This window comes from Polistes fuscatus, unplaced genomic scaffold, assembly GCF_010416935.1.
Source record: "Polistes fuscatus isolate 324 unplaced genomic scaffold, CU_Pfus_HIC Scaffold8, whole genome shotgun sequence".
Taxonomy (NCBI): Eukaryota; Metazoa; Arthropoda; class Insecta; order Hymenoptera; family Vespidae; genus Polistes; species Polistes fuscatus.
The window spans coordinates 6,828,407-6,850,152 of record NW_025113162.1 but is presented as its reverse complement, the minus strand read 5'-3'; the positions used below and the strand labels follow the sequence as shown (position 1 = coordinate 6,850,152).

Below are 21,746 nucleotides of genomic sequence, written 5' to 3'. Positions count from 1 at the left end.
ATAATAATAGAATGGCGAAGAAAAAGGAAAACTTTACCGAATGCTACATTATTCCATAGTTTTTATTATTCTTTTATTACCTTTTAACTATTTCAATAAATTCGTGAAATTATTTCTAATATTTATTGAGGATGCACCGGCACGATGTTTAAAAATGGCGTGTAATTTCGTTAATTATTCATAAAATTTGATTTTGTGTATTGTGTGAAATTTATCTTTGCATTCTAACATACATAAATTACATTATATCATATGTGAAAGAAAAAAGTTATAGTATTAATTGTAAGATGCATCTATGAATTTTGGTGCACATGTTTCATTTGTAACATTGTGTCGCTTTACGACGTAATATTTTAAATACCGTGAAGAAAATATACAATCTAGTTTTATTACAATTTACATTCATTTATAAGTATCATTTTAATTTAAACTTTATTCAATTTTCTTCTAAAATATTTATTAAAATATTGAAGTTAAACAAATATTTTTTTTTGTATTGTAAGATTACAAATATGATAGAAGTTAAATGTACTGTATACATATGTACACATATGATCATATGAAAATGTAATATGTATACATGCACTTGATTAACAGTATTCCAGCGTGTGATAAAGAAGGGCCAGAAATATATTGTTATAAGCATACAATGAAACTATACGCATATTGAGCACTTGATATTTGTGTCTACGTATGGTTAATGTAATAAAAATTATGTTGTAGTTGCTTTTCATGATTCGTTATCTAGCTTTAGTGATTCCATTTTTCTACCAGTTTTAATAATGTTGCAAATAGTAGAATGGTAATAAAGTATTATTCATCCTTTATAATATATCTATGTTTTTCAAAATATTTTTAAACTTCAAATTAACAATTATTATCTGTTCTATTAAAAAATAATATCTAAGAACTAAATTTAAAAAAGAAAAAGAATATAATTTATTGTAATATATATTGATATCAAAGATATACAAAATAATTTTAATCATTTATTTATAGTATTTTAAATTTCAATAACAGTTCACATATTTTGAATTTAAATATATTACAATGTGTTAGAATGTTCCATTTAATTATTTACTTTTCTTTAATATAAATTACCGTAAGATGGAGCTGTGGACACATTTCTCTATAAACATTTTATAATTTTCCATTATTTTATAAAAAGGACTGATAATTTTATGAAAACAAATGTATTATTCAATCTATAAATGTAGAGTAAATAATTTTTACATTTATAGTAAATTAATTCATTTATAGAATAATAAATATAGCTTTTTTATTGTCCTATTTGGATTCGATGATATAGACCAATCAGAAACGTTCATGGAAACATCAGACGATTATTGAATTACATTATTGATATTTACATTGATTTTATTTATTAAATATATATATTTATAGACATTTATAAATTCAAAAAAATTTACGTACATATGTACATATGTAATCACTCATTTAAAAATATAGATAAATAGTAAAATCAGTTTCTTCAAAAGACTTGTAGCCATCCAATCATGGTTACGAATGTTGCGTATGCTTTCAGTGTGGATTTTCCTTTGTTATGCTCGTATTGGGACCAAACGAACAAAAAGAAAAAAAGAAACGCGTGAACGATCACCTACACACAGACCGGTTTCTTACCTGACCATGATCGTGTATTATTATTTGCACTTGATCATTCTCAAGGTACTGTTACCGGCAACATTGAATTAAACAAACGGTTGTAGTTTTTCTTTCCACGTAATTGTATTTTATAAAATTAAATATATTTTTCTCTTATTACATTACAACGTGCACAATGAAAGAGTTTTGTTTAATTTATATGCGTTTGATAAAAAACATATAATGGTTAACCTTGTTTACGTATTTTGTTTGCATTTAGTTATTACGTATGTTTTTATAAAAGTGACAAAAGTAACACGTAATAATCATTGAAAGATACATTTATCGTTTGTGGATCGTTGTGGTTGTGGATTTATCGTTGTTGGATGTTTAATTATTTGAATATCGTTAAAAAGATATAAAAATGTTATCGCAAGACTCTATATCTTTGTCTTTACCTGATACACAAAATGTAGACGCTTTGACTCTCACACAGTCTCAAGATTTACCTGTTTCTCAACAAAAAGCTGTGACTATTTGGGGAAGATTATGCCCAAACAAGCTGTTTTTCAAACCATTAGGTAAATTTTTACGTATTATTACATATATATATAATAACAATATTCAAATAATTAATATTATTAATTTTTTATTTTTAACAGAAATGACTAAGGACGAATATACTCTCGGACGTGCCGAGAGTTGTGATATTTGTGTTAATTCTCTAGAAATAAGAGCTAAGTGGGTTAGCGTAATAAGTAAAGTGCACTTTAGGATAATCAGAGAATGTATCGGTGGAAATAATAACGATTCAGTAGTATACTTAGAAGATCTTAGTCATAATGGAACTTTTGTTAATAAACAAAGAGTTGGAAATCGCAAACGTGTAGTATTAGAAAGTAACGATGTGATATCTCTAGCGCAACCACATTTTGCAGGTAGATATTTATCTATTTTAGAATTAGAAATATTTGAATTAATTATGTATTATATTTTAGTATATATATTCATGAGTACAACTGCATTCGAGGGTAATGATTTACCTATGGAATTGAAGAGCAAATATGCAGTTTCACGTAAATTAGGCTCGGGTGCCGGTGGAGAAGTAAAAATGGTATTTACTAAAAATGGTTGTAAAAGGTTTGCTATGAAAACTATAGTTAAAGCTACGAGTACTTCGAATGGATATAGGCACCCCTTAAATGATCCTGAAAAAGTTATGAATGAAGTTAGGATTTTAAAATCTTTGAGGCATGTAAGTTAATATGATATTTCTTTTCTTGTGTTATAAATGTTAGTATTGTTTTAATTTTATTATATTGTGAATGACATGTAATTAATTAAACAAAATCACAATGCAATAGCCTTGCGTGATTAGGTTGGAAGAAATTGTAGATACTCCAAGCACTGTGTATATTGTTCTTGAATTAATGGAAGGCGGAGAACTCTTTCAAAGGATAACAAGCAGAGGTAGATTAACAGAAAATCATGCCAAATTGATATTTTATCAAGTTGTACTGGCAGTTAATTATCTACATGATTCTGGTATCACTCATAGGGATCTAAAAGTTAGTTACTTGATACGTATAATAATAATATATTAATATGTATTCTCATTTTGTTTTTCTTTTAAATTATTATTATTATTTAAACAAATACAGCCTGAGAATATATTGCTGGCAAGCAATGCAGATGTGACTTTAGCTAAAGTCTCAGACTTTGGTCTATCAAAATTAGTAGACGCGCAAACCATGATGAAAACATTTTGTGGAACACCAATGTATGTAGCACCTGAGATATTATCAACAAGTGGACGTGACTCATATACAAACAAAGTATAACTTATATTTTTCAACATTTTTTAAATATTGATCTCATTGAAATATACTTTATATACTAATTTATTTTAGGTGGATATATGGAGTTTAGGTGTAATTTTATATGCTTGTTTAAGTGGATCAGTTCCATTTAACGTTACGTGTAAAGAAGTTTCTTTACAAGATCAAATAAAAAGAGGTCTGTTTGGATTTCCAAGTTCTAAATTTGGACAAGTGTCGGATAAAGCTATCGATTTGGTAAGAGTTATTCATGTCCATTGTATTAAATAAGATTTTTGAGAAACAAAAGTAACATCTCAAAAATTTATATCAATACTTTCATATGATCTAGATACAAAATATTTAGAAATATATTGAGAAAAAAGATTTCGTTTTTAGATCAAACGTATGATGACAGTAGATCCTAAGAAACGAATTACTATTAAGCAAGTATTATTACATCCTTGGCTACAGGATCGTAATATCCGTAATACTGTACATTCTTTGTTTAATTACGGCAATGATGAAAACTGCCCTCCAGTTAATTTACCCACAGATAGTAAATATAAACATGGCTCGCATGCAGGTTTGATAAAACGACCAAGATTAGAATTCTAAATATTTTGACCAAATACAGCCTACTAGCGGGTCTATGTAATAATGAGTACAAATATAATAATAATAATAATAATAATAATAATAATAATAATAATAATAATAATAAAGTAAAAATAAAAATATTGACTGTTTTAAAATAAAGAAAATTACGTTAATTCCGTGCGCAAGGAATAGTATAATACGTGTTCATTTTTCTATTACAAATGATTTTGTTGTTATATTTATGTTCTTTTCATACATAAATAGTATTAATTTACATAAATATAGTAGTGTATATAACGTCTAATATAAAGAAGAACAGATTTACATGCAACATATAATACAACCATATTTTTCATTAACACTATATGTGCTCCTATATTTGTAATTTATGCTGTTGATTTTTTCAATAAGGATTTGTCTACGATTTTTAATTCATGTGTTTTATTTTAAAATAATATCATGTCAATTGAAGTACATGTTACAATTCCGATATTAAGAAAGAAGGTTTTCTGACATTTTGTTATTTGATTTGCGCATATATTTTTAATTAATTCAAAAATATGATCTAACTTTATAGAGATTTTTGTTCATCATGACATAGAAGTAAAATATCTTGTATTATTTCATTATAAACAATTTAAACAAAATATCACATTATAGTATACGAGCATTTATGACAATAAATTTGTTTTATTGTGACACGTTTCTTTTTATTTTAAGTATGATTGATATTTCGTATAACACATAACATAATTCAACATGCAAAAATACACTTTAAGCATATTTATAATTTATGTGCCATTTTCAACTTAAAATGTTACGTGCACTATTTGTGAATGACATCGATATTGCATTGTTTATTATTCTTCTTTACAAGTATAAATGTCTTCTTTACCAGGACAAGGATTTGGCATTGGTGTTTCTAAATCTGAATCCTCTTTGTTCGTAAGTCCAGCAAGATGCCGTTTTATTTGAGCTATTGCTTTTCCAGGGTTTAAAGCCTGAAATAAAGTTTATAAGTCATTTTCTAAGTCATTTTCTAAGATAGAGAAAGAAATTGAAATTATTATATATATGATGTTATATATACTTTAGGGCATGTTTTAGTACAATTAAATATGGTATGACATCGATAAACCGAATAAAAATCTTGTAGTTTATTAAGACGGTCCTTATACGCCATATCTCTTGAATCTATCAACCATCTGTATGCCTGTAATTTATGTATACAACAAAGTATACATACAGAGATTAAAGATTTGTCTTTGTTTTATAAAATATGATAATAATTTGATACCTGAAGAAGAGCAGCCGGACCTAAAAATTTATCACCTAACCACCAGTATGGAGGACACGAATAAGAACAGCAACCACAAAGGATACACTCGTATAATCCATTGAGTTTATCTCTATCCCTTGGACTCTGTAAAATTTGTCTTGAACCAAGAAAGTTACCTTCTCCGGGACGTTTTAAGAATGGATCAATTGAACCAACTTGTTTAAGAAATTGTGTCATATCCACAATTAAATCTCGGATTACATAGGCATGTGGTAAGGGATAAATAATTATCGGCTTCGGTGAATGTTTTATTTTTCTGAAAGTAGAATCACACATATACACAAATATATATGTTTAAGATACTATCACGGAATTGATTATATTTAAACAAATATATATATATCAAAATTAAATCGATGTATTATAATTACGTGAGACAAGCTAGATTATTAACACCATTGATATTCATCGAACAACATCCACAAATTCCTTCGCGGCATGATCTTCGGAATGATAGAGTAGGATCGAGTTCTCCTTTAATTACGTGTAAAGCGTCCAAGACCATAGTACCAGATTTATTTAAATCAACATTGTATTGTTGCATAAAGGGCTTTACTTTTGGCTTTTCTGGATTCCATCGGTATATACGAAACGTTTGCATTTTCGTTTCCTTTTCAAATTTTTCCTATGTTAGTAAAAAAAAAACACATTTAATAATTATTTATTTAATATAGGCAATTATTTAGAATGGAGCTTTTTCAAAATTTTGATTTTCTTTCACTTCTAATGACATGATTAGTGTTTATAATAATCAGGGTTATACATATTGGCATAGAGAGTATATACTAATACTTTATTATAAATATATATATAAATAGTATCTTTTAAAATAGTATTATTATATAAAAAAATATTAAATAAAATTGCTGTATATTAATCAATGTAATAGTGAGGAAAAAAATTATTATCAAAAGAATTGCAAAAAAGAATAATCTATATTAGAAAAAGCTTCTATTCTAAATAATTACCTACATATATTTTACCATATACTTTGTTTCATAATGTGTTCTTTTATACAACTTGTGTGTTACAACTTGTACTAACGTCATATTTTTTGCAGACCTTGACATTCATCTTTTCGTTGCTGAGTAACGTTTCTGTATTCTTTGATGATGACAAATATCTTAATGGAAAAGAAGATATTATTAAACGGAACCATGAATTATGTTGTAAATTAATATAGCCGTTTTTACAAAATTGGCTAGTGAAACCACCAGCATCGGCAAGGAACATGTCCTTCGATTGATAAATCTAAAAACTAGACGATTTTATGAGAGAACCCCAGGACTTTTCTCTTTGTTCTTTTGAACATTCCGGATTAGTTAACAAGGATCCCTCTGATCTTTCTGGCAGTAAAATTAGAAACAAAATATCAAAATCGAGCGATTATCTTAACGATTTCTAATACGACTATCTTCAGGATACTTTGAATATTTAGAGAAAGAAATATTCAGTTAGGCGATATTTTTTAACTCGCTCTTCGTATTTTTATTACCATTTCTTTATTGTTTTGATAGAATTTCCTTGTTGCATATAATTTTTGATTTTTAAATATTATTCTGTCTCATTCTAACATCAATAATACAAAATAAAAATAACGCAGATAAGTCAGAGTTTGTACAATCGAACAATATTTATTTATTTTTACAAGGTGTTATTATAATTTGAATAATAAAATCATAAAACTTAATGGTAAGTAGTTGTTGACGTAATGTCCGACCTCTCACTATTTTTTAGAATTCGAATGTAGTCTCGTGTTATGTAAATAATACATAACTTTGTATATATGTATGTGTACTAGTTAATATTGCACATTTTCATTGATCGATAATGTAATCAATTGGTTCAAGTCTTACCAAAGAAAAGTAAAAAGAGTCGATATATTTTTTTCTCCCCCACAAAGAACTGTAAGGACCTTGAATTTGTTTTCCGCGCCACTATCTACATGTCATATGTTGAAAAAATTTTATTAAAAAAAAAAAAATACGTAAATATTTACAGCAAATAACAATGATTGCAATAAAGACTACGATTATAATTTCTAATTTGGTAAACTGTATTTTAAACGACAACACGAAAATAATAAAAATATGATATAATTTTACATTACGATAGATCATTTGATCAATTTTGAGATCTATTTATTTTTTTGTTTATACTTTGTTCATGCTAACCTCACCCCGGAGGTTTTTCAGGGTTTGATAATTTTCAAATAAAATATTTAATTTATTATTTATTATTTATTATTTATCATTATTGTTAACATATGACGTCATTTTTTTTATAGATCTTCTTATGATCATTATCATTATGATACAAATAATTTTCAATAGATTAAATGTGTTATCAGCATATGGGGCAAGAGGTTAATACAGATTAACTCCCGCGAAGACTTAACGATGTATATCACGTCGTTTGATAGAACGAACATAACTGGCTTTTATTATCAATAAAAAAATTGTTTTCTAACTGAAAATGTAATAGTTCTATTTGTGGGATTTAGAATCCGACGTGTATGCTGGTAAAGCAGTAGATTGAAGTTCTTATTTCGCGTTAGACACTTGTAATAATTTACTACGTGTTTATTTTATACAAGTTTTTAATAATTGAATAAAAAATAGAAAAAGAAATTAAATATTAAGTAAGAAGTTCTTTGCTTATATATTCCTTATAAGCCATTTATATTATTTTTAATAATAATTTAATTTGTTTAATATATAAAAATTATTTATAATCTTTTTAGAAATGGCAGAGCAAACTGTCTTGGTCATAGGTAATGGTGGTAGAGAACATGCTATTTCTTGGAAATTATCTCAATCTTCACATGTAAGGCTAAATCATTAATTAATATTTTATATGTAAAATATTTTTAATATTTATGTTTTATTATTGTTTATAGATTAAGAAGATATTCGTTGCTCCCGGCAATAGTGGTATTGCTTTGGTGGATAAAGTTTCTTTAGTAAAACTTAATGTTAAGGATTATAAAGTATGTAATACATACTTGAATATTTTTTATTTTGTAAGATTTAAATAACTTCTTGTTATAGTAGATTTATTTGGTAGGAAGTAGCTAAATGGAGTAAAAAAAATGGAATAAGTATTGTCATTGTTGGTCCAGAAGAATATCTTGCAAAAGGTTTGGCAGATGAATTGCAAAATGAAGGAATACATTGTTTCGGACCACGAAAGAAAGCAGCTCAAATAGAAGCCAATAAAGATTGGGCTAAACAATTCATGGATCGATATAATATTCCAACAGCTAAGTGGAAAGGATTTACTAATGCTGAAGATGCAAAAGCATTTGTTAAAAAGTGAGCGGATCGCATCAAAATAATTGTTTTGTAAATATAAATATATTATATGATTTTATCAGTATAAATATAAATATTTTAGTGCTTCGTTTCGAGCTCTTGTGATTAAAGCTTCAGGTTTAGCAGCGGGTAAAGGTGTTATTGTAGCCAAAAATGTAGAAGAAGCATGTAAAGCGATTGATGAAATGTTAATTGATAAAAAGTTTGGTTCTGCCGGTGAAAATATTGTTGTAGAAGAACTTTTAGAAGGCGAAGAAGTATCAGTTCTTGCATTCACAGATGGTATGATAGTTTATATAACATAAATAATTATTTCAAGTTTTGAAACATTTATCATAATAATATTAACTATTATTTAGGAAAGACTATAATTCCTATGATGCCATCGCAAGATCATAAGAGAATATTTGATGGAGATACTGGTCCAAATACCGGTGGAATGGGTGCCTATTGTCCATGTCCTTTGTTGAGTGAAACAGATTATGAAATAGTGAAGTTAAAAATTCTTGAACAATCTATTAATGGATTCCAAAAAGAAAATATACCATTTGTTGGTAAATAATTGTAATAATATATTTAAACAAAATATATCAAATAATATCTTTCTATTTTTTTATTATGTATTTTAGGTGTCTTGTATGCTGGTCTGATGATTACTAATGAAGGTCCTAAAGTTCTAGAATTTAATTGCAGGTTTGGTGATCCTGAAACACAAGTGATATTACCATTATTAAAATCAGATCTCTTTACAATTATAAAGGTGAATTTAGTATTTTTTATATAATATAATCTATTAACAATGGCAAGAAATATTTATGTAATATTATCTTATTCAGGCATGCTGCGAAGGTATCTTGGATCAAATTCACATTGAGTGGCATGAAAATGTATTTGCTGCTGGGGTTATTTTAGCATCTCGTGGATATCCAGCTTCATCTTCTAAAGGTCAAATAATAACAGGAATTGATGATGTGACATCTAAAAAGAATTATTTTATTTTTCATAGTGGTACTGATCTGTCTTCTCAAGGAGAATTATTAACAAACGGTAAGATAGATTATAAATAATGAATAAATTTATTATGATACTAATTATTAAAATATTTGTTTATTATATTTTTAGGTGGAAGAGTCCTGATTGTTGTTAACATTGCACATTCACTAGTATTAGCCGCAGCTAGAGCTACTCAAGCTGCTCAGAACATATCATTCGATGGAAAACAATTTAGAAAGGATATAGCACATAAAGGTATTCCCCGGTATGTATATTGAATATTTTGTAAACTTATAACAAAATTTATTTCAATAAAAATCATTACAGGTCAATTCTTCGTTGTGGAGATTTAACATATAAAAATAGTGGTGTTGATATTGAGGCTGGTGATTCTTTAGTATCTGCCATTAAACCTGCATCGTGTACTACTGTGCGTTCTGGTACATTAGGATCTATTGGTGGTTTTGGTGGTATATTCGATGTCAAAGCTGCAGGTTATAAGGATCCTATCTTAGTTTCTGGTACTGATGGAGTTGGTACAAAATTAAAAGTAAGTACATATTAAATGATACAAATTCTATAATATAAGATGGAAACATTAATTAATACCGACATTAAATTATTTTTTTAGATTGCATTTGAATGTCATAAACATGATACAGTAGGAATAGATTTAGTGGCAATGTGCGTCAATGATATACTCGCACATGGGGCAGAACCACTATTTTTCCTTGATTATTTTGCTTGTGGTAAACTTGATGTTAATGTAGCTGCCACTGTTATAAACGGCGTTTCAGAAGGATGCAAAAAAGCTGGATGTTCTTTGGTAAATATATATGTATATATGTAATAGAGCGTCAATTATCCAAATGAATTAGGAGGTAAATTCGTTTTGATAATTAATATATATAATTAAATATATATAGTGCGCTGAAGTACATACATACATAACTCATTCTATATTCGGATAAACGGTTAGTCGGATTATTGACATTCAGATAATCGATGCTCTATTATATATATAAATAATGTCAGAGTTTTACTAATAGATCAACTGATAAGAAATATATTACTTTATATAAAATATATATTTCTTAATATTTTAAATTTTGCAAAATAAAAAATTAAGCTTATCTTATTTCTAGATTGGTGGAGAGACCGCAGAAATGCCAGATATGTATGTAAATGGAGAATATGATCTGGCAGGATTTGCAGTAGGAGCAGTTGAAAAAGACAATTTATTACCATGCATTGATAAGATTACACAAGGAGATATTGTAATTGGTCTTCCATCAAGTGGTATACATAGTAATGGTTTCAGTCTGGTGCGAAAAGTTCTTGAAATAGGAAATGTTAAATACACAGACATTGCTTCATTTTCTGAAACAGGAAAAACTATTGGTAAATTTATTTAATCAAGTCAAACATTTTTTTATGAACTCATGCAATAATGTTATGCATTAATCGGTTACAGGCGAGGAACTTTTAGAACCAACTAAAATTTATGTTAGGGGTGTCATTCCTGCTTTAAAATCAAATTTAATAAAGGGATTTGCTCACATTACTGGTGGAGGTTTAATAGAAAATATACCAAGAGTTTTGCCTAAAAATGTTAAAGTAACTTTAGATGCATTTAAATGGAAAATTTTACCTATCTTTGGATGGCTTGCTGCAGTTGGTAAGAAACCAAAGATATTATATTAAAAAATTAAATAATTTTGTTTAAAAGTAACCAATTTTTTTGCTTATATTTTATAGGTAATATTAGTCAACGAGAAATGTTACGAACTTTCAATTGTGGTATTGGGGCTGTTTTAATATGTGCAGAAAGAAAAAAAGATGAAGTATTACAAATGTTAAAAGAAGAAAATCCAATGATTATAGGAAAAGTACATTCTCGTTGTAGTGAGTTGGTTATTTAAATTTAAATACACTATTATTTTTTTACAATATTTATATATATATATAAATAATATATTTCAATATTATAGATGATGAAGCAAACGTTGAAGTTCAAAACTTCGACAAGTCGATAGAAACAGAGATGAGAAAATATGTTCCACATATTGTATCCAAATTATCAACACCACTTAAAAAAGTGGGTGTTCTAATTTCTGGTAGTGGAACTAATCTTCAATCATTAATTGATGCTACAAAAGATCCAACACAGCACATTGGTGCAGAAATAGTTATAGTAATATCCAATAAACCAAATGTTGAAGGATTGAAAAGAGCAGCAAGAGCAGGCATCAAAACAGTTGTAAATAGAAATTTCAACTACTATATCAGTATTTATACCATTCATTTACTTTACTTTTCATCCACGCGTTATACGTAATACTATTATAATGTTATTTAATTATTTTTTAACTTAGGTTATTCAACATAATCAATATGCAAGTCGAGAAGCTTTTGATTCAGCAATGAATGTTGAACTTGACAAAGTAGGAGTAGAGATTGTATGTTTGGCTGGCTTTATGAGAATTTTGTCTGCGCAATTTGTAAATAGATGGAAAGGTGCATTAATCAATGTACATCCTTCTTTACTACCTTCTTTTAAAGGGGCACAAGCACATCAAGATGCTTTAACAGCTGGCGTACGCATTTCAGGATGTACTGTTCATTTTGTTGAGGTAACAATTGTTAATACGTTCCCATTAATATAATATATATTAAAATTTAAATAATTTTGCTATATTATTTTTGTCCATACATTATAATCGTTCTGCACTATTTAATATAGGTTGATATTGATTCTGGAGCTATTATAGAGCAAGAGTGGGTACCTGTTTTACCAAATGATACTGTAAAAACACTTCAAGAACGTGTAAAAAAAGCGGAACATAAAGCTTTTCCTCGTGCATTAAAACATTTAGCCACAGGACGTATACAGTTAAAGAATGATGGTAAAATCCAATGGAACTATTAAATCATATATTTATATATACATATATATATTTTTATGAAGATATTTTATATCTTATATTTGATACTTTATGAATAAAATTTAAAAATATTTTTTATATTTATATATATTATAAATTATTTGTTCAAATCTTTTTCTCATAGATTTTATATAAACTATACAAATAGATATATACTTCGTTCTTCTTTTAGTCAATAAATAAAATAATGAATTAACTATTTATTTTAGATTTTTAATAAACGTTAACTTTATATAGTTCATTAACTACTTTATCTTTAGGTAACTTTTTTTTTGAATATTGTTTCAATCAAACTAAAAATGTCGAAATTATTGTTGTCACTATAAGTATTTTTTATATCTTTTTTTATTGATTTTGTTGTTGATTGAATTGGCTCTTTATGTAATGCTTGTTCTGCAAGAGTTTCTAAATTAACATGAACCATTTGTTTCTGGAGTATAGGTACTAGTAAATTATATTTATCAATTTTATTGTTTAATTTTTTAATTAAAGGTTTTAAATTCTCAATAGTATTATTCCAATTTTTTGTTTCTTCGAAATTTAATGGAATTAAACCTAATTTATTGCGCGCTTCTGTTAATAATTTATTTAATTCTTTTGTTTCTTCTCTGATTTCCTTAGAAAGTTGTATCCATTCTGGAGTAAATCCATTCTCTATTAATACCTATGATACAATTAAAATTAATTTTATATTTGTTATATTATATAATATATATTATATTATTTATAAAATTATTATATATTATGTTTATAAAAGTTATTTTAATACCTGATTTAATTTGTGCGTAGTGAAGTCAACATATGGATTTTCTCTGCTGATATTATTTTTTAAGGGTTTACCCATGCCAGGAAGATCGCTAAACTCTCCTTTATTCATTGCCTCTTGAATCAAATCTTCTACCAACCGATCCATACCATAGCGTGTCTTAATATCTTGAGCACGTTTTTTATCCATCCCAATTAATGTATTACGTTCTTCTGCTTGTAATTTTTGCAATCTATGTTCCATAATATTTTCAATAGCTTTTTGTGCTCTTTCAATAGTGTATAATTTTTGTCTTTTACTTGGCGTTCCTATTCCAACATCATAGTTTAGATAATGACGATGTTGTGGTGCTGTATGCTTATAATAAAAATTCAAATGTACTTATACATAATTATACAAGATGGGACTTAATATATCATATGTATTAAGAGATATAGAAGTAAAAGATAATATTTTAATGAAAACCTTAATATCGAATTCTTCAACTTCTGGTAATAATTGAGAATTACTTTCTTTCATATCGTTACGTAGCTTTCGTATCTCTCTATAGGCATTTTCAACCTAAACAGAATGTTATTAAAAGTTGTATTATATATATGTTTTTTGATTAATTATATAAATTGACAATATATTTGAAATATTTGTACTTCGGCAAATCTAACTGCATCAGCTTCTGATGCTCCACTGTCTGGATGGAACTGTTTAGCAAGATGTATAAAGGCAAGTCTAAGTGTTTCATCTTCGCAATCTTCATTTACTCCAAGTGTTTGATATAATTGCTAAAGAAATATTTCTATATTACGTAGATTGTAAATTATTAAAATAAATATACATTGTAAGTAATGAAGTTTTACCTTCACAGACTTTACAGAATTATGGTATTTCAATCGTTTTAGAAACAGTATGTTTATGAAAGACACACGAGCAAATTGTTTACTCCCCTTCACGCATGTACAATTTAAAGTTGACATATTAAATTTAACCAGTAGCTACTGTAAATAAAAACTGATACATGGACATATTAACAGCATAATCATTTGTTCATGAGTGATTATATAATCGTCATTTAAGATTATAACATATATGTATAATTCTTAACATTTATATTTATGTACATTTATTACCAATTGTAACTATACTCAATAAAAAAAGAATATAAAAAAGAATTATCGAACACTTTGTGTGGTGGAGTAAGGCATTTACAAATGTTGGTTTCAATTTCTTATTGGTTGGAGTGGATTTGTTCAAGCATTTGATTGGTGTTTGCTTCACATGTGTCCAAAAGAATACGACGCTATACATATTTGAAATATTTGAATTATATCGGCGCCATTTTGTATCAACGGTTTGTCTGTATAATGGTGTTTTGTAGAATATTCAATTTATAATATATGATAAATTTAACAAAATTTGCAATTCTAAACATATATTACTGATGTAAAGTATCATATAGTTTGTAAAGTATAATACTTACTTTTCTATAAAGTTCGATAATTGGTGTAATATTATCATCGGAGATATTATTTCGCGCGGTTTCAATTAAATTTGAAAAATTCTTAGTTCTGTTTATTTGAATTAATTTGTAATTTATTTTATATGTGGTTCATAGAAATATATTTTAGTGATTATAATATGAATGGTATTAATTATTTAATGAAATATTTGCAAGAGCAATATTACATATAATTAATGTTGTTGCTTAACCTCAAACAATCAACGTGTAAATTGTATTTTTCAAAATATTGACTATGTTATAAAAAGTATTTAGAATGGCTAATAAAACAGGTAATAGATGTAATACTTCTGATGAGATGGAAGTGGATTTTGTAAATAATGAACGCAATAATGATGAAGAAGGAGGTATAAGAATAGATGATGACATTTACATTCCACCACCGCCAAGTAAGATCAGTGATCTAGATGAAAATGGACCTAGACTTATGATTACAAAAATAGTTAATGAAAACTTTAAAAGTTATGCTGGAACACAAGTTATTGGTCCTTTTCACAAGGTAAACATTGTTATATATATTTATATATAAAATCTGTTTAATTTATATTTAGAATTTTTATGTGTATCTGTGTTTTATTTATCAATATATCTTTTAGTGTTTTTCAGCAATTGTGGGACCAAATGGAAGTGGTAAAAGTAACGTAATCGATTCAATGCTTTTTGTATTTGGTTATAAAGCAAGTAAAATACGCTCCAAAAAAATATCAGTTTTAATACATAATTCGAGTCAGCATGCTGACTGCAAAAGCTGTACTGTTTCTGTATATTTCCAGAGAATAATGGATAAGGTAAATTAAAAATATACAATTTTCTTTGTTTCATTATATATAGATGATTTTATTTGTATAAAAAACGTATGATAAAAAAAAAAGAAATGTTTATATTGTAGGAGGGTGATGATTATGAAGTCGTACCGAATAGTGAATTTGTAATATCAAGAACAGCATTTAAGGATAATACATCATATTATGAATTAAACAAGAAGAAAGTACTATTTAAGGAGATATCTAAACTTTTAAGATCTCATGGCGTTGATTTAGATTACAATCGATTTCTAATTTTACAGGTATGAATAATAAAAGTATAATTTCGATATTTTAAGATTGAAGATCTAATAAAATCTTTGAATAGGGTGAAGTAGAACAAATAGCAATGATGAAACCAAAAGCTGGAAATGATAATGAAAATGGTATGTTAGAATTTTTGGAAGATATTATTGGCACAGTACGTTTTAAAGAACCTCTCGAAAAATTGATGGGGAAGGTTGAGTTATTATCAGAATATAGGGTTGAAAAAATGAATCGTCTTCGAATTGTTGAAAAAGAAAAGGCTGCTTTACAAGAACCTATGCAGGATGCAGTTAATTATTTGAGAATGGAGAATGGTATAACAAAATTACAATATCAGTTGTATCATTGTAAACGGTAAATGAATAATATTATATTAGCTTACCTTATAATGCTTTACGATAAATTATTTTATTTTATTTTATTCAAATAAATAATTTAAAATCTGTCATAAAAATCAGTGTTAGGACAGAACACGAAGTTGAATTACAAGAAGAAGCAACGAATGAAGTAAAAAAAGATATCCAAAATCTTTTAAATGAATTGGAAATTGTTCAACAAAAAAAGGATGAAAAAGAAAAGTTACTCAAAGAAAAGAAGAAAAAATGGGACAAATTACAATCTACTAAGGATGATATTGACGCTCAATTTGAAGAAATAAGAAATAAGGATGAATATTTATATGCAGAAATGGTAGAGACAAACAAAAGAAGGAAAGAGAATATCAAATTGGTGAAAACTGTAAGTTTAATAATAAAATTGAAGATTTCCGTGAGATATGAACACTTTTATAAAATATTCATTTTTGTTCAATAATTTCAGGAAAAAAATAAATTAGAAGAATTGGAAGCAATACCTAAAAAGAATTCAAGCACAATAGAAGAGTATGAAAAACATATACAGAACAATCTCCAATTTAGAGAAAAAGAGGAAGCTGCATTGGTTACTTTAATAAGTGGTTTGCGTGACAAAACGGAACCATTGCTTAATGAACGATCTCAATTAGAGAAACATTTAATATCTCTTAGAAAAGATGTTAACGAAGCAAAGAGTAAATTTGATATTGAAAATTCTAAATTACAATTATATACATCTATTGAACAGACGGAGAGAGAAAAATTGAATAATATAAAAGAAACTTTAAAAACTACTGTCAGTACGATTAAACAAAGAACTGAACAACTTATTTCCTTAAATAAAAAAATCCCTGCTACTCAAAAAAGCTTGGATCAAGCACAAAATGAATTTAAAGAAGCAAAGGATCGAGAGATTCAGATAACTTCAAAGCTGAAGAATTTGAGAATTTCTTACGAAGAAAAAAAATCTGCTATGCAAGCAAGTAATTCTAGAAATAAAATTTTAACTTCACTCATGAAAGAAAAGATGGAAGGAAGGATTCCTGGTATTTTTGGTAGATTGGTAAGTTTACATTATATATATATATGAAGAGAGAAAGAAAGTAGAATCAGACATCTGAATATCTCTGTTGGATTTAAAATTGCAAAGTATGTCTACATCGGAATCAACATTTTTTTGAAGGACACACATAATCATCGTAACATCATTTTTTTAGATGTTTTTTTTAGGTCATCAATGTTTTTTTTAAATGGAATTGCATGTTTTTTAAATCCAACAGAGATTCAGGTGTCCAGTTAATTCTGAATCACCCTGTATATACAGATTTATAAATATTAACTTATAAAAAATATCATAATATATTATGATTTTATCTCTAGGGTGATCTTGGTGCGATAGATGCTAAGTACGATGTAGCAGTTTCGACTGCTTGCGGTCCATTGGATAACATAGTAGTGGATACAGTTAGTACTGCTCAAGCATGTATTACTTTTCTTCGTCAAAATAATATAGGACGTGCAACATTTATAGCTCTAGAAAAACAACAGCATTTGCTTTCAAAATGCAAACAAAAAATAAATACACCAAACAATGTTCCTCGACTAATTGACTTAATACGTGTTGAGGATGAAAATGTATTACCAGCATTTTATTACGGTTTACGCGATACTTTAGTAACAAATAATTTAAATCAAGCAACACAAATTGCATATGGACCCAAACGTTATAGGGTGGTTACTTTGAAAGGAGAACTAATTGAAATGTCAGGTACTATGAGTGGTGGTGGATCTACTGTATTGAGAGGACGTATGGGTCAAAAAGTGGTTAGAAATGAACCTTCCGTTGCTGACGTTGATAAATTAGAAAAGAATCTTGATAAAGTATACGAAGAATGTAACGATTTAAGAAATAAACAGCAGACTTTGGAAAATCAAATACACACTCTTTCAAATTCGTTAAAAGATATGACACTAGATCGAAATAAATTTAATATCGAAGTACAGACTCTTAAAGAACAAAAATCATTATTAGAAGTACAGCTTAAGAATCAAGAAAAAAAAGTTGCAGAATCAGTATGTGATCCTAAAGAGATACAAAAGTTGAAGAAAACTATAGATACTGCCCAAAAGAAATTGAATATAGTTCAAGAAAAATCAACGGTCGTTGAAAATAAAGTTGCTGATATCAATATGGCAATTGAAAAAATATCTGGTGGACGTGTAAAGGAGCATCAGCAAAAAATATCAAATTTAACTAAACAAATAGAAAACACAAAAGCTGAAATCTATAAATTACAAGTGGCTATTACAACGGCTAAACGAAATTATGATAAAGTGGCAAGGCGTATAGAAGTTCTTGAAAGTGATATACACATTGGGGAAGAAAAACTACGTAAAATGCAAGAGGAAAAAAATGATTTAGAGGAAACAGGAAAAGTCCTATTGGAAAAATTGAACGAAGTTAATAAGTTACTGGTAGAACGGGACGAAGCTACGGCGTCTATAAAAGAAGAATTGGAAAAATTACAAATCCGTGAAAATAATATGAAAGCCGTAAAAATAGATTTAGATCAGAAAATGAAAATCAATAAGAGAGATTTAGAGTCAATCAAAGCACAACTTCTTGAATATATACAAAAAATAAATTCTTTAAAACTTAATACAATTCCAGGAGAGCAACCTGAAGTATTGAAAGAATTATCAGACGAAGAAATAAATGAATTAAACGAAAAGGTTGTAGCTGAGAAATTGGATAAGACTATGCAACATTTACCAAAAGTTATTCCCAATATGCAAATAATTGCTGATTATGAAGAAAAAGACAAACTTTACTTGGAAAGAGTTGCAGATCTCGAATTAATAACAACAGAAAGAAATAATTTGCGGGATATTTATGAAAAATCACGCCGACAAAGAATGAGTGAATTTCTTACTGGTTTTACATTGATAACGAATAAACTAAAAGAAATGTATCAAATGATTACTTTGGGAGGAGACGCTGAACTTGAATTAGTTGATTCATTAGATCCATTTAGCGAAGGTATAGTTTTCAGTGTAAGACCACCAAAAAAATCTTGGAAAAATATTAGTAATCTTAGTGGGGGTGAAAAAACATTGAGTTCTTTGGCTTTGGTGTTCGCATTACATCATTATAAGCCTTCGCCATTATATTTTATGGATGAAATAGACGCAGCCCTAGATTTCAAAAATGTTTCCATTGTTGGTCATTACATAAAAGAAAGAACAAAGAATGCTCAATTTATAATTATATCACTGCGATCGAATATGTTCGAACTTGCAGATTATCTTGTAGGAATATATAAAAAGCATAATTGTACAAAAAGTATAAGAGTTAATTTGGCTAAATATTATGTCAATAATGGAATTCCACCTCCAACGCAAATTACTATGTCTAGAAATCTTTATTCCCAAACACAGATGTCGCAAATGACATCGACAAATAATGCACAAAATGAAATAATAAATAAGGATAAAAATGGACACTCAAATGGAATGGATTTAAATAATTTATTTGAGTAAGATAAGAAATTATTTTGTTGTACTGAAAGTATTTATGTTTATTTTTTTATAGCTTATTCATGTACATATATTTTTAATTGATGGTTTCAGATTACAAAATTTGAGTTTGTGTGAAACTCCAAAGAAATCTGATAATTCTAATCAAGACATTAATAATGAAGAAACAAATGGAAACAAAGAACCTGCAAGAAAGAAAAGAAAAATATAGAAGTTCTTCAATAAGATTATTATATTAAGACGAAGGTATGTTTTTTGTAAGAACATATTTTATGTAAAAAAAAATACACTGTGTGCAATGCGGGAAAATAATTATCTGAACATGCATTGTTCACGGAATATATTTAATCTTTCATTTATTAATTTTTTTTAATTTTTCAATTTCTTAATTTTTGTTAACATTCTTTCCTAAACATATCTTAAATATAAAAACCGATGTAGATTCATCTGTAGAAAACTAATACAAAATTACGTTTATAAATGAATTATTCTATTTAATTAATAATTTCATCGATGCGATTTCACCTAATTCTATTTTGCGTGATAGGTGTGTTCTCGAAGAATACGTGTAAAAAAAATTCGCGTAAAAAAATATATTGCATCTATGAAAAAATAGAAGATTGATTCCAGTCTTAAGAAATCAGCCAAAATAATACAATAAACCATAAGTTTTCATATTAGGATCTTAAACATTTTATTTCATAAAGATTGCACATGAATCATACAAAGTAAATTATCATTTGAAAAGGAAAAAAACATGTTTTTCCTAATTCATGTTAAATCAAAATCGTGCAAAAGAAGTTCGTGTAAAAACAGAATTAGGTGTAATTATTTTTATTCTAACGCTTTATGTATTTGTAAAATAGTCAAATAGAAAAGAATACTTTTATAACTGTACAATAAGATAATAAGATATATGAACTTAATACCGATGAGAGTTTCTATCACCTATTATTGGAAGAATAAAAACTGTATATGTGTGCAGATATTTGTATTTTAAAAAAGATCAATATTGAATCAAATCGATTAATCAGAAAAAATGTTGTATTGTAATGTAAACATTGGTTTAATTTTATAGTAATAACCGTATGAAATGATATATATCAACAAAAGCAATATTCTTTTATATACTTATAAACTTAAATACACATAATTATATTCGTACTAATATTGTTGTTCTTTTGTACATCCTGTAACCCTTATAAAAAAATATTAATATTGTTTATAAAAATATGAAAGTATTAATGTTATCGCACGATTCAGTAATCATTTCTGCGATCAATAAAATTTACGAAAATTAAAAAATTTTCTATAAGGGGTACGATAAGATATACAATAAGTAAATTCCTCTATTTACGTGAGTAATTGTTTCCACGAACACAACACGTAAATGGAAACTGCGTAAATAAAACCATGAAAAATCGTTTAAAATAAGAATCCGTTTCACATTCTCAACTACGTATTTAGTTCGTATTTAGCGGGGTAGAAAAGTAAGTTTACATGATTATAAAATAAATGACTGAGGAATCCCCTAATTTACGTTTTTATATAACGGAATCGTATTGACACATGTATTGGCACTGATAACAGATAAAGTGTAAGTAAAGCGTAAAGTATGAATCCGCATAAATGGAAAAATTATTGTACTTTTAGAAAATGTTTCTTTTTTACATGAAGATAATGTAACAACGGAAATAAAATACGTATAGTAAGCTCAGTCGAGAATGAGCCTGTAAGGAGTGCGGGTCTGATTAATTAAAACCGTTGGTTTTATATTATACACTTTTATGATGTAATTTTACATCACAAATATTTTTGTTATTGGCAGAAAGTTTCTATCTATACATATATACTAATTTCGATATAAAAAAGAAGAAAAATAGAACAAGTCAAA

At 27.3% G+C, this 21,746-nt stretch overlaps 5 protein-coding genes across 14 annotated transcripts; 3 read left to right on the top strand and 2 right to left on the bottom strand.

Annotated features, from left to right (window-relative positions):
- The first annotated feature begins 1,447 nt into the window (after positions 1-1,447).
- LOC122524740 (ovarian-specific serine/threonine-protein kinase Lok-like) lies at positions 1,448-4,721 on the top strand. The gene is made up of 7 exons (XM_043647154.1): positions 1,448-2,186; positions 2,268-2,543; positions 2,604-2,860; positions 2,970-3,173; positions 3,267-3,440; positions 3,516-3,680; positions 3,822-4,721. Exons 1-7 carry the CDS (start codon positions 2,030-2,032, stop codon positions 4,038-4,040), a joined length of 1,452 nt encoding a protein of 483 aa, XP_043503089.1. The 5' UTR covers positions 1,448-2,029; the 3' UTR covers positions 4,041-4,721.
- Positions 4,697-7,587, bottom strand: LOC122524741 (succinate dehydrogenase [ubiquinone] iron-sulfur subunit, mitochondrial-like). Of its 3 annotated transcripts, none has more exons than XM_043647156.1 (7): positions 7,521-7,587; positions 7,218-7,302; positions 6,406-6,484; positions 5,733-5,986; positions 5,320-5,617; positions 5,113-5,235; positions 4,697-5,023 (listed from the first exon to the last, which is right to left on the bottom strand). In XM_043647156.1, exons 3-7 carry the CDS (start codon positions 6,433-6,435, stop codon positions 4,883-4,885), a joined length of 846 nt encoding a protein of 281 aa, XP_043503091.1. In that variant the 5' UTR covers positions 6,436-6,484; positions 7,218-7,302; positions 7,521-7,587; the 3' UTR covers positions 4,697-4,882. The 3 variants fall into 3 exon arrangements, with proteins under 3 accessions (XP_043503091.1, XP_043503092.1, XP_043503090.1); XM_043647157.1 differs by having other exon boundaries at positions 7,536-7,554; XM_043647155.1 differs by lacking the exons at positions 7,218-7,302; positions 7,521-7,587 and having other exon boundaries at positions 6,406-6,870.
- Positions 6,898-12,663, top strand: LOC122524738 (trifunctional purine biosynthetic protein adenosine-3). Of its 6 annotated transcripts, none has more exons than XM_043647150.1 (17): positions 6,898-7,268; positions 8,105-8,187; positions 8,261-8,350; positions 8,428-8,675; positions 8,758-8,957; positions 9,035-9,229; positions 9,305-9,435; positions 9,512-9,722; positions 9,798-9,933; positions 9,996-10,218; positions 10,300-10,494; positions 10,814-11,069; positions 11,143-11,346; positions 11,427-11,573; positions 11,660-11,928; positions 12,044-12,301; positions 12,412-12,663. In XM_043647150.1, the coding sequence occupies exons 2-17, from the start codon at positions 8,107-8,109 to the stop codon at positions 12,595-12,597; spliced, it is 3,030 nt and encodes a 1,009-aa protein (XP_043503085.1). In that variant the 5' UTR covers positions 6,898-7,268; positions 8,105-8,106; the 3' UTR covers positions 12,598-12,663. The 6 variants fall into 6 exon arrangements, with proteins under 6 accessions (XP_043503085.1, XP_043503083.1, XP_043503086.1 ...); XM_043647148.1 differs by having other exon boundaries at positions 6,898-7,410; XM_043647149.1 differs by lacking the exon at positions 6,898-7,268 and adding an exon at positions 7,626-7,882.
- Positions 12,664-12,774: 111 nt separating this feature from the next.
- Positions 12,775-14,522, bottom strand: LOC122524722 (dnaJ homolog subfamily C member 28). The gene is made up of 5 exons (XM_043647127.1): positions 14,234-14,522; positions 14,027-14,158; positions 13,845-13,940; positions 13,383-13,736; positions 12,775-13,277 (listed from the first exon to the last, which is right to left on the bottom strand). The coding sequence occupies exons 1-5, from the start codon at positions 14,348-14,350 to the stop codon at positions 12,870-12,872; spliced, it is 1,107 nt and encodes a 368-aa protein (XP_043503062.1). The 5' UTR covers positions 14,351-14,522; the 3' UTR covers positions 12,775-12,869.
- A 240-nt stretch (positions 14,523-14,762) lies between these two features.
- Positions 14,763-20,187, top strand: LOC122524720 (structural maintenance of chromosomes protein 4). 3 transcript variants are annotated; one of them, XM_043647126.1, is made up of 9 exons: positions 14,763-14,816; positions 15,165-15,391; positions 15,489-15,680; positions 15,782-15,958; positions 16,024-16,316; positions 16,421-16,700; positions 16,782-17,378; positions 17,696-19,851; positions 19,946-20,187. In XM_043647126.1, exons 2-9 carry the CDS (start codon positions 15,191-15,193, stop codon positions 20,061-20,063), a joined length of 4,014 nt encoding a protein of 1,337 aa, XP_043503061.1. In that variant the 5' UTR covers positions 14,763-14,816; positions 15,165-15,190; the 3' UTR covers positions 20,064-20,187. The 3 variants fall into 3 exon arrangements, with proteins under 3 accessions (XP_043503061.1, XP_043503060.1, XP_043503059.1); XM_043647125.1 differs by lacking the exon at positions 14,763-14,816 and adding an exon at positions 14,997-15,018; XM_043647124.1 differs by lacking the exon at positions 14,763-14,816 and having other exon boundaries at positions 15,026-15,391.
- The last annotated feature ends 1,559 nt before the right edge of the window (positions 20,188-21,746 follow it).

What these genes read in the sequence shown, in the direction of transcription:
- LOC122524740 (XM_043647154.1), top strand. Translation starts at nt 2,030, where the DNA reads ATGTTATCGCAAGACTCTATATCTTTGTCTTTACCTGATACACAAAAT. An exon ending in TCACTCATAGGGATCTAAAA is followed by an intron (nt 3,174 to 3,266) that starts GTTAGTTACTTG and finishes AAACAAATACAG; the next exon opens with CCTGAGAATATATTGCTGGC. An exon ending in CGGATAAAGCTATCGATTTG is followed by an intron (nt 3,681 to 3,821) that starts GTAAGAGTTATT and finishes TTTCGTTTTTAG; the next exon opens with ATCAAACGTATGATGACAGT.
- LOC122524741 (XM_043647155.1), bottom strand. Translation starts at nt 6,594, where the DNA reads ATGTTCCTTGCCGATGCTGGTGGTTTCACTAGCCAATTTTGTAAAAAC. An exon ending in AATAATCTAGCTTGTCTCAC is followed by an intron (nt 5,618 to 5,732) that starts GTAATTATAATA and finishes TTCTACTTTCAG; the next exon opens with AAAAATAAAACATTCACCGA. An exon ending in GTCCGGCTGCTCTTCTTCAG is followed by an intron (nt 5,236 to 5,319) that starts GTATCAAATTAT and finishes CATAAATTACAG; the next exon opens with GCATACAGATGGTTGATAGA.
- LOC122524738 (XM_043647150.1), top strand. Translation starts at nt 8,107, where the DNA reads ATGGCAGAGCAAACTGTCTTGGTCATAGGTAATGGTGGTAGAGAACAT. An exon ending in ATCTCTTTACAATTATAAAG is followed by an intron (nt 9,436 to 9,511) that starts GTGAATTTAGTA and finishes TATCTTATTCAG; the next exon opens with GCATGCTGCGAAGGTATCTT. An exon ending in AGGAGAATTATTAACAAACG is followed by an intron (nt 9,723 to 9,797) that starts GTAAGATAGATT and finishes TTATATTTTTAG; the next exon opens with GTGGAAGAGTCCTGATTGTT.
- LOC122524722 (XM_043647127.1), bottom strand. Translation starts at nt 14,350, where the DNA reads ATGTCAACTTTAAATTGTACATGCGTGAAGGGGAGTAAACAATTTGCT. An exon ending in ATGCAGTTAGATTTGCCGAA is followed by an intron (nt 13,941 to 14,026) that starts GTACAAATATTT and finishes CATTCTGTTTAG; the next exon opens with GTTGAAAATGCCTATAGAGA. An exon ending in CTACGCACAAATTAAATCAG is followed by an intron (nt 13,278 to 13,382) that starts GTATTAAAATAA and finishes ATTGTATCATAG; the next exon opens with GTATTAATAGAGAATGGATT.
- LOC122524720 (XM_043647124.1), top strand. Translation starts at nt 15,149, where the DNA reads ATGGCTAATAAAACAGGTAATAGATGTAATACTTCTGATGAGATGGAA. An exon ending in ATATCAAATTGGTGAAAACT is followed by an intron (nt 16,701 to 16,781) that starts GTAAGTTTAATA and finishes CAATAATTTCAG; the next exon opens with GAAAAAAATAAATTAGAAGA. An exon ending in CTGGTATTTTTGGTAGATTG is followed by an intron (nt 17,379 to 17,695) that starts GTAAGTTTACAT and finishes TTTTATCTCTAG; the next exon opens with GGTGATCTTGGTGCGATAGA.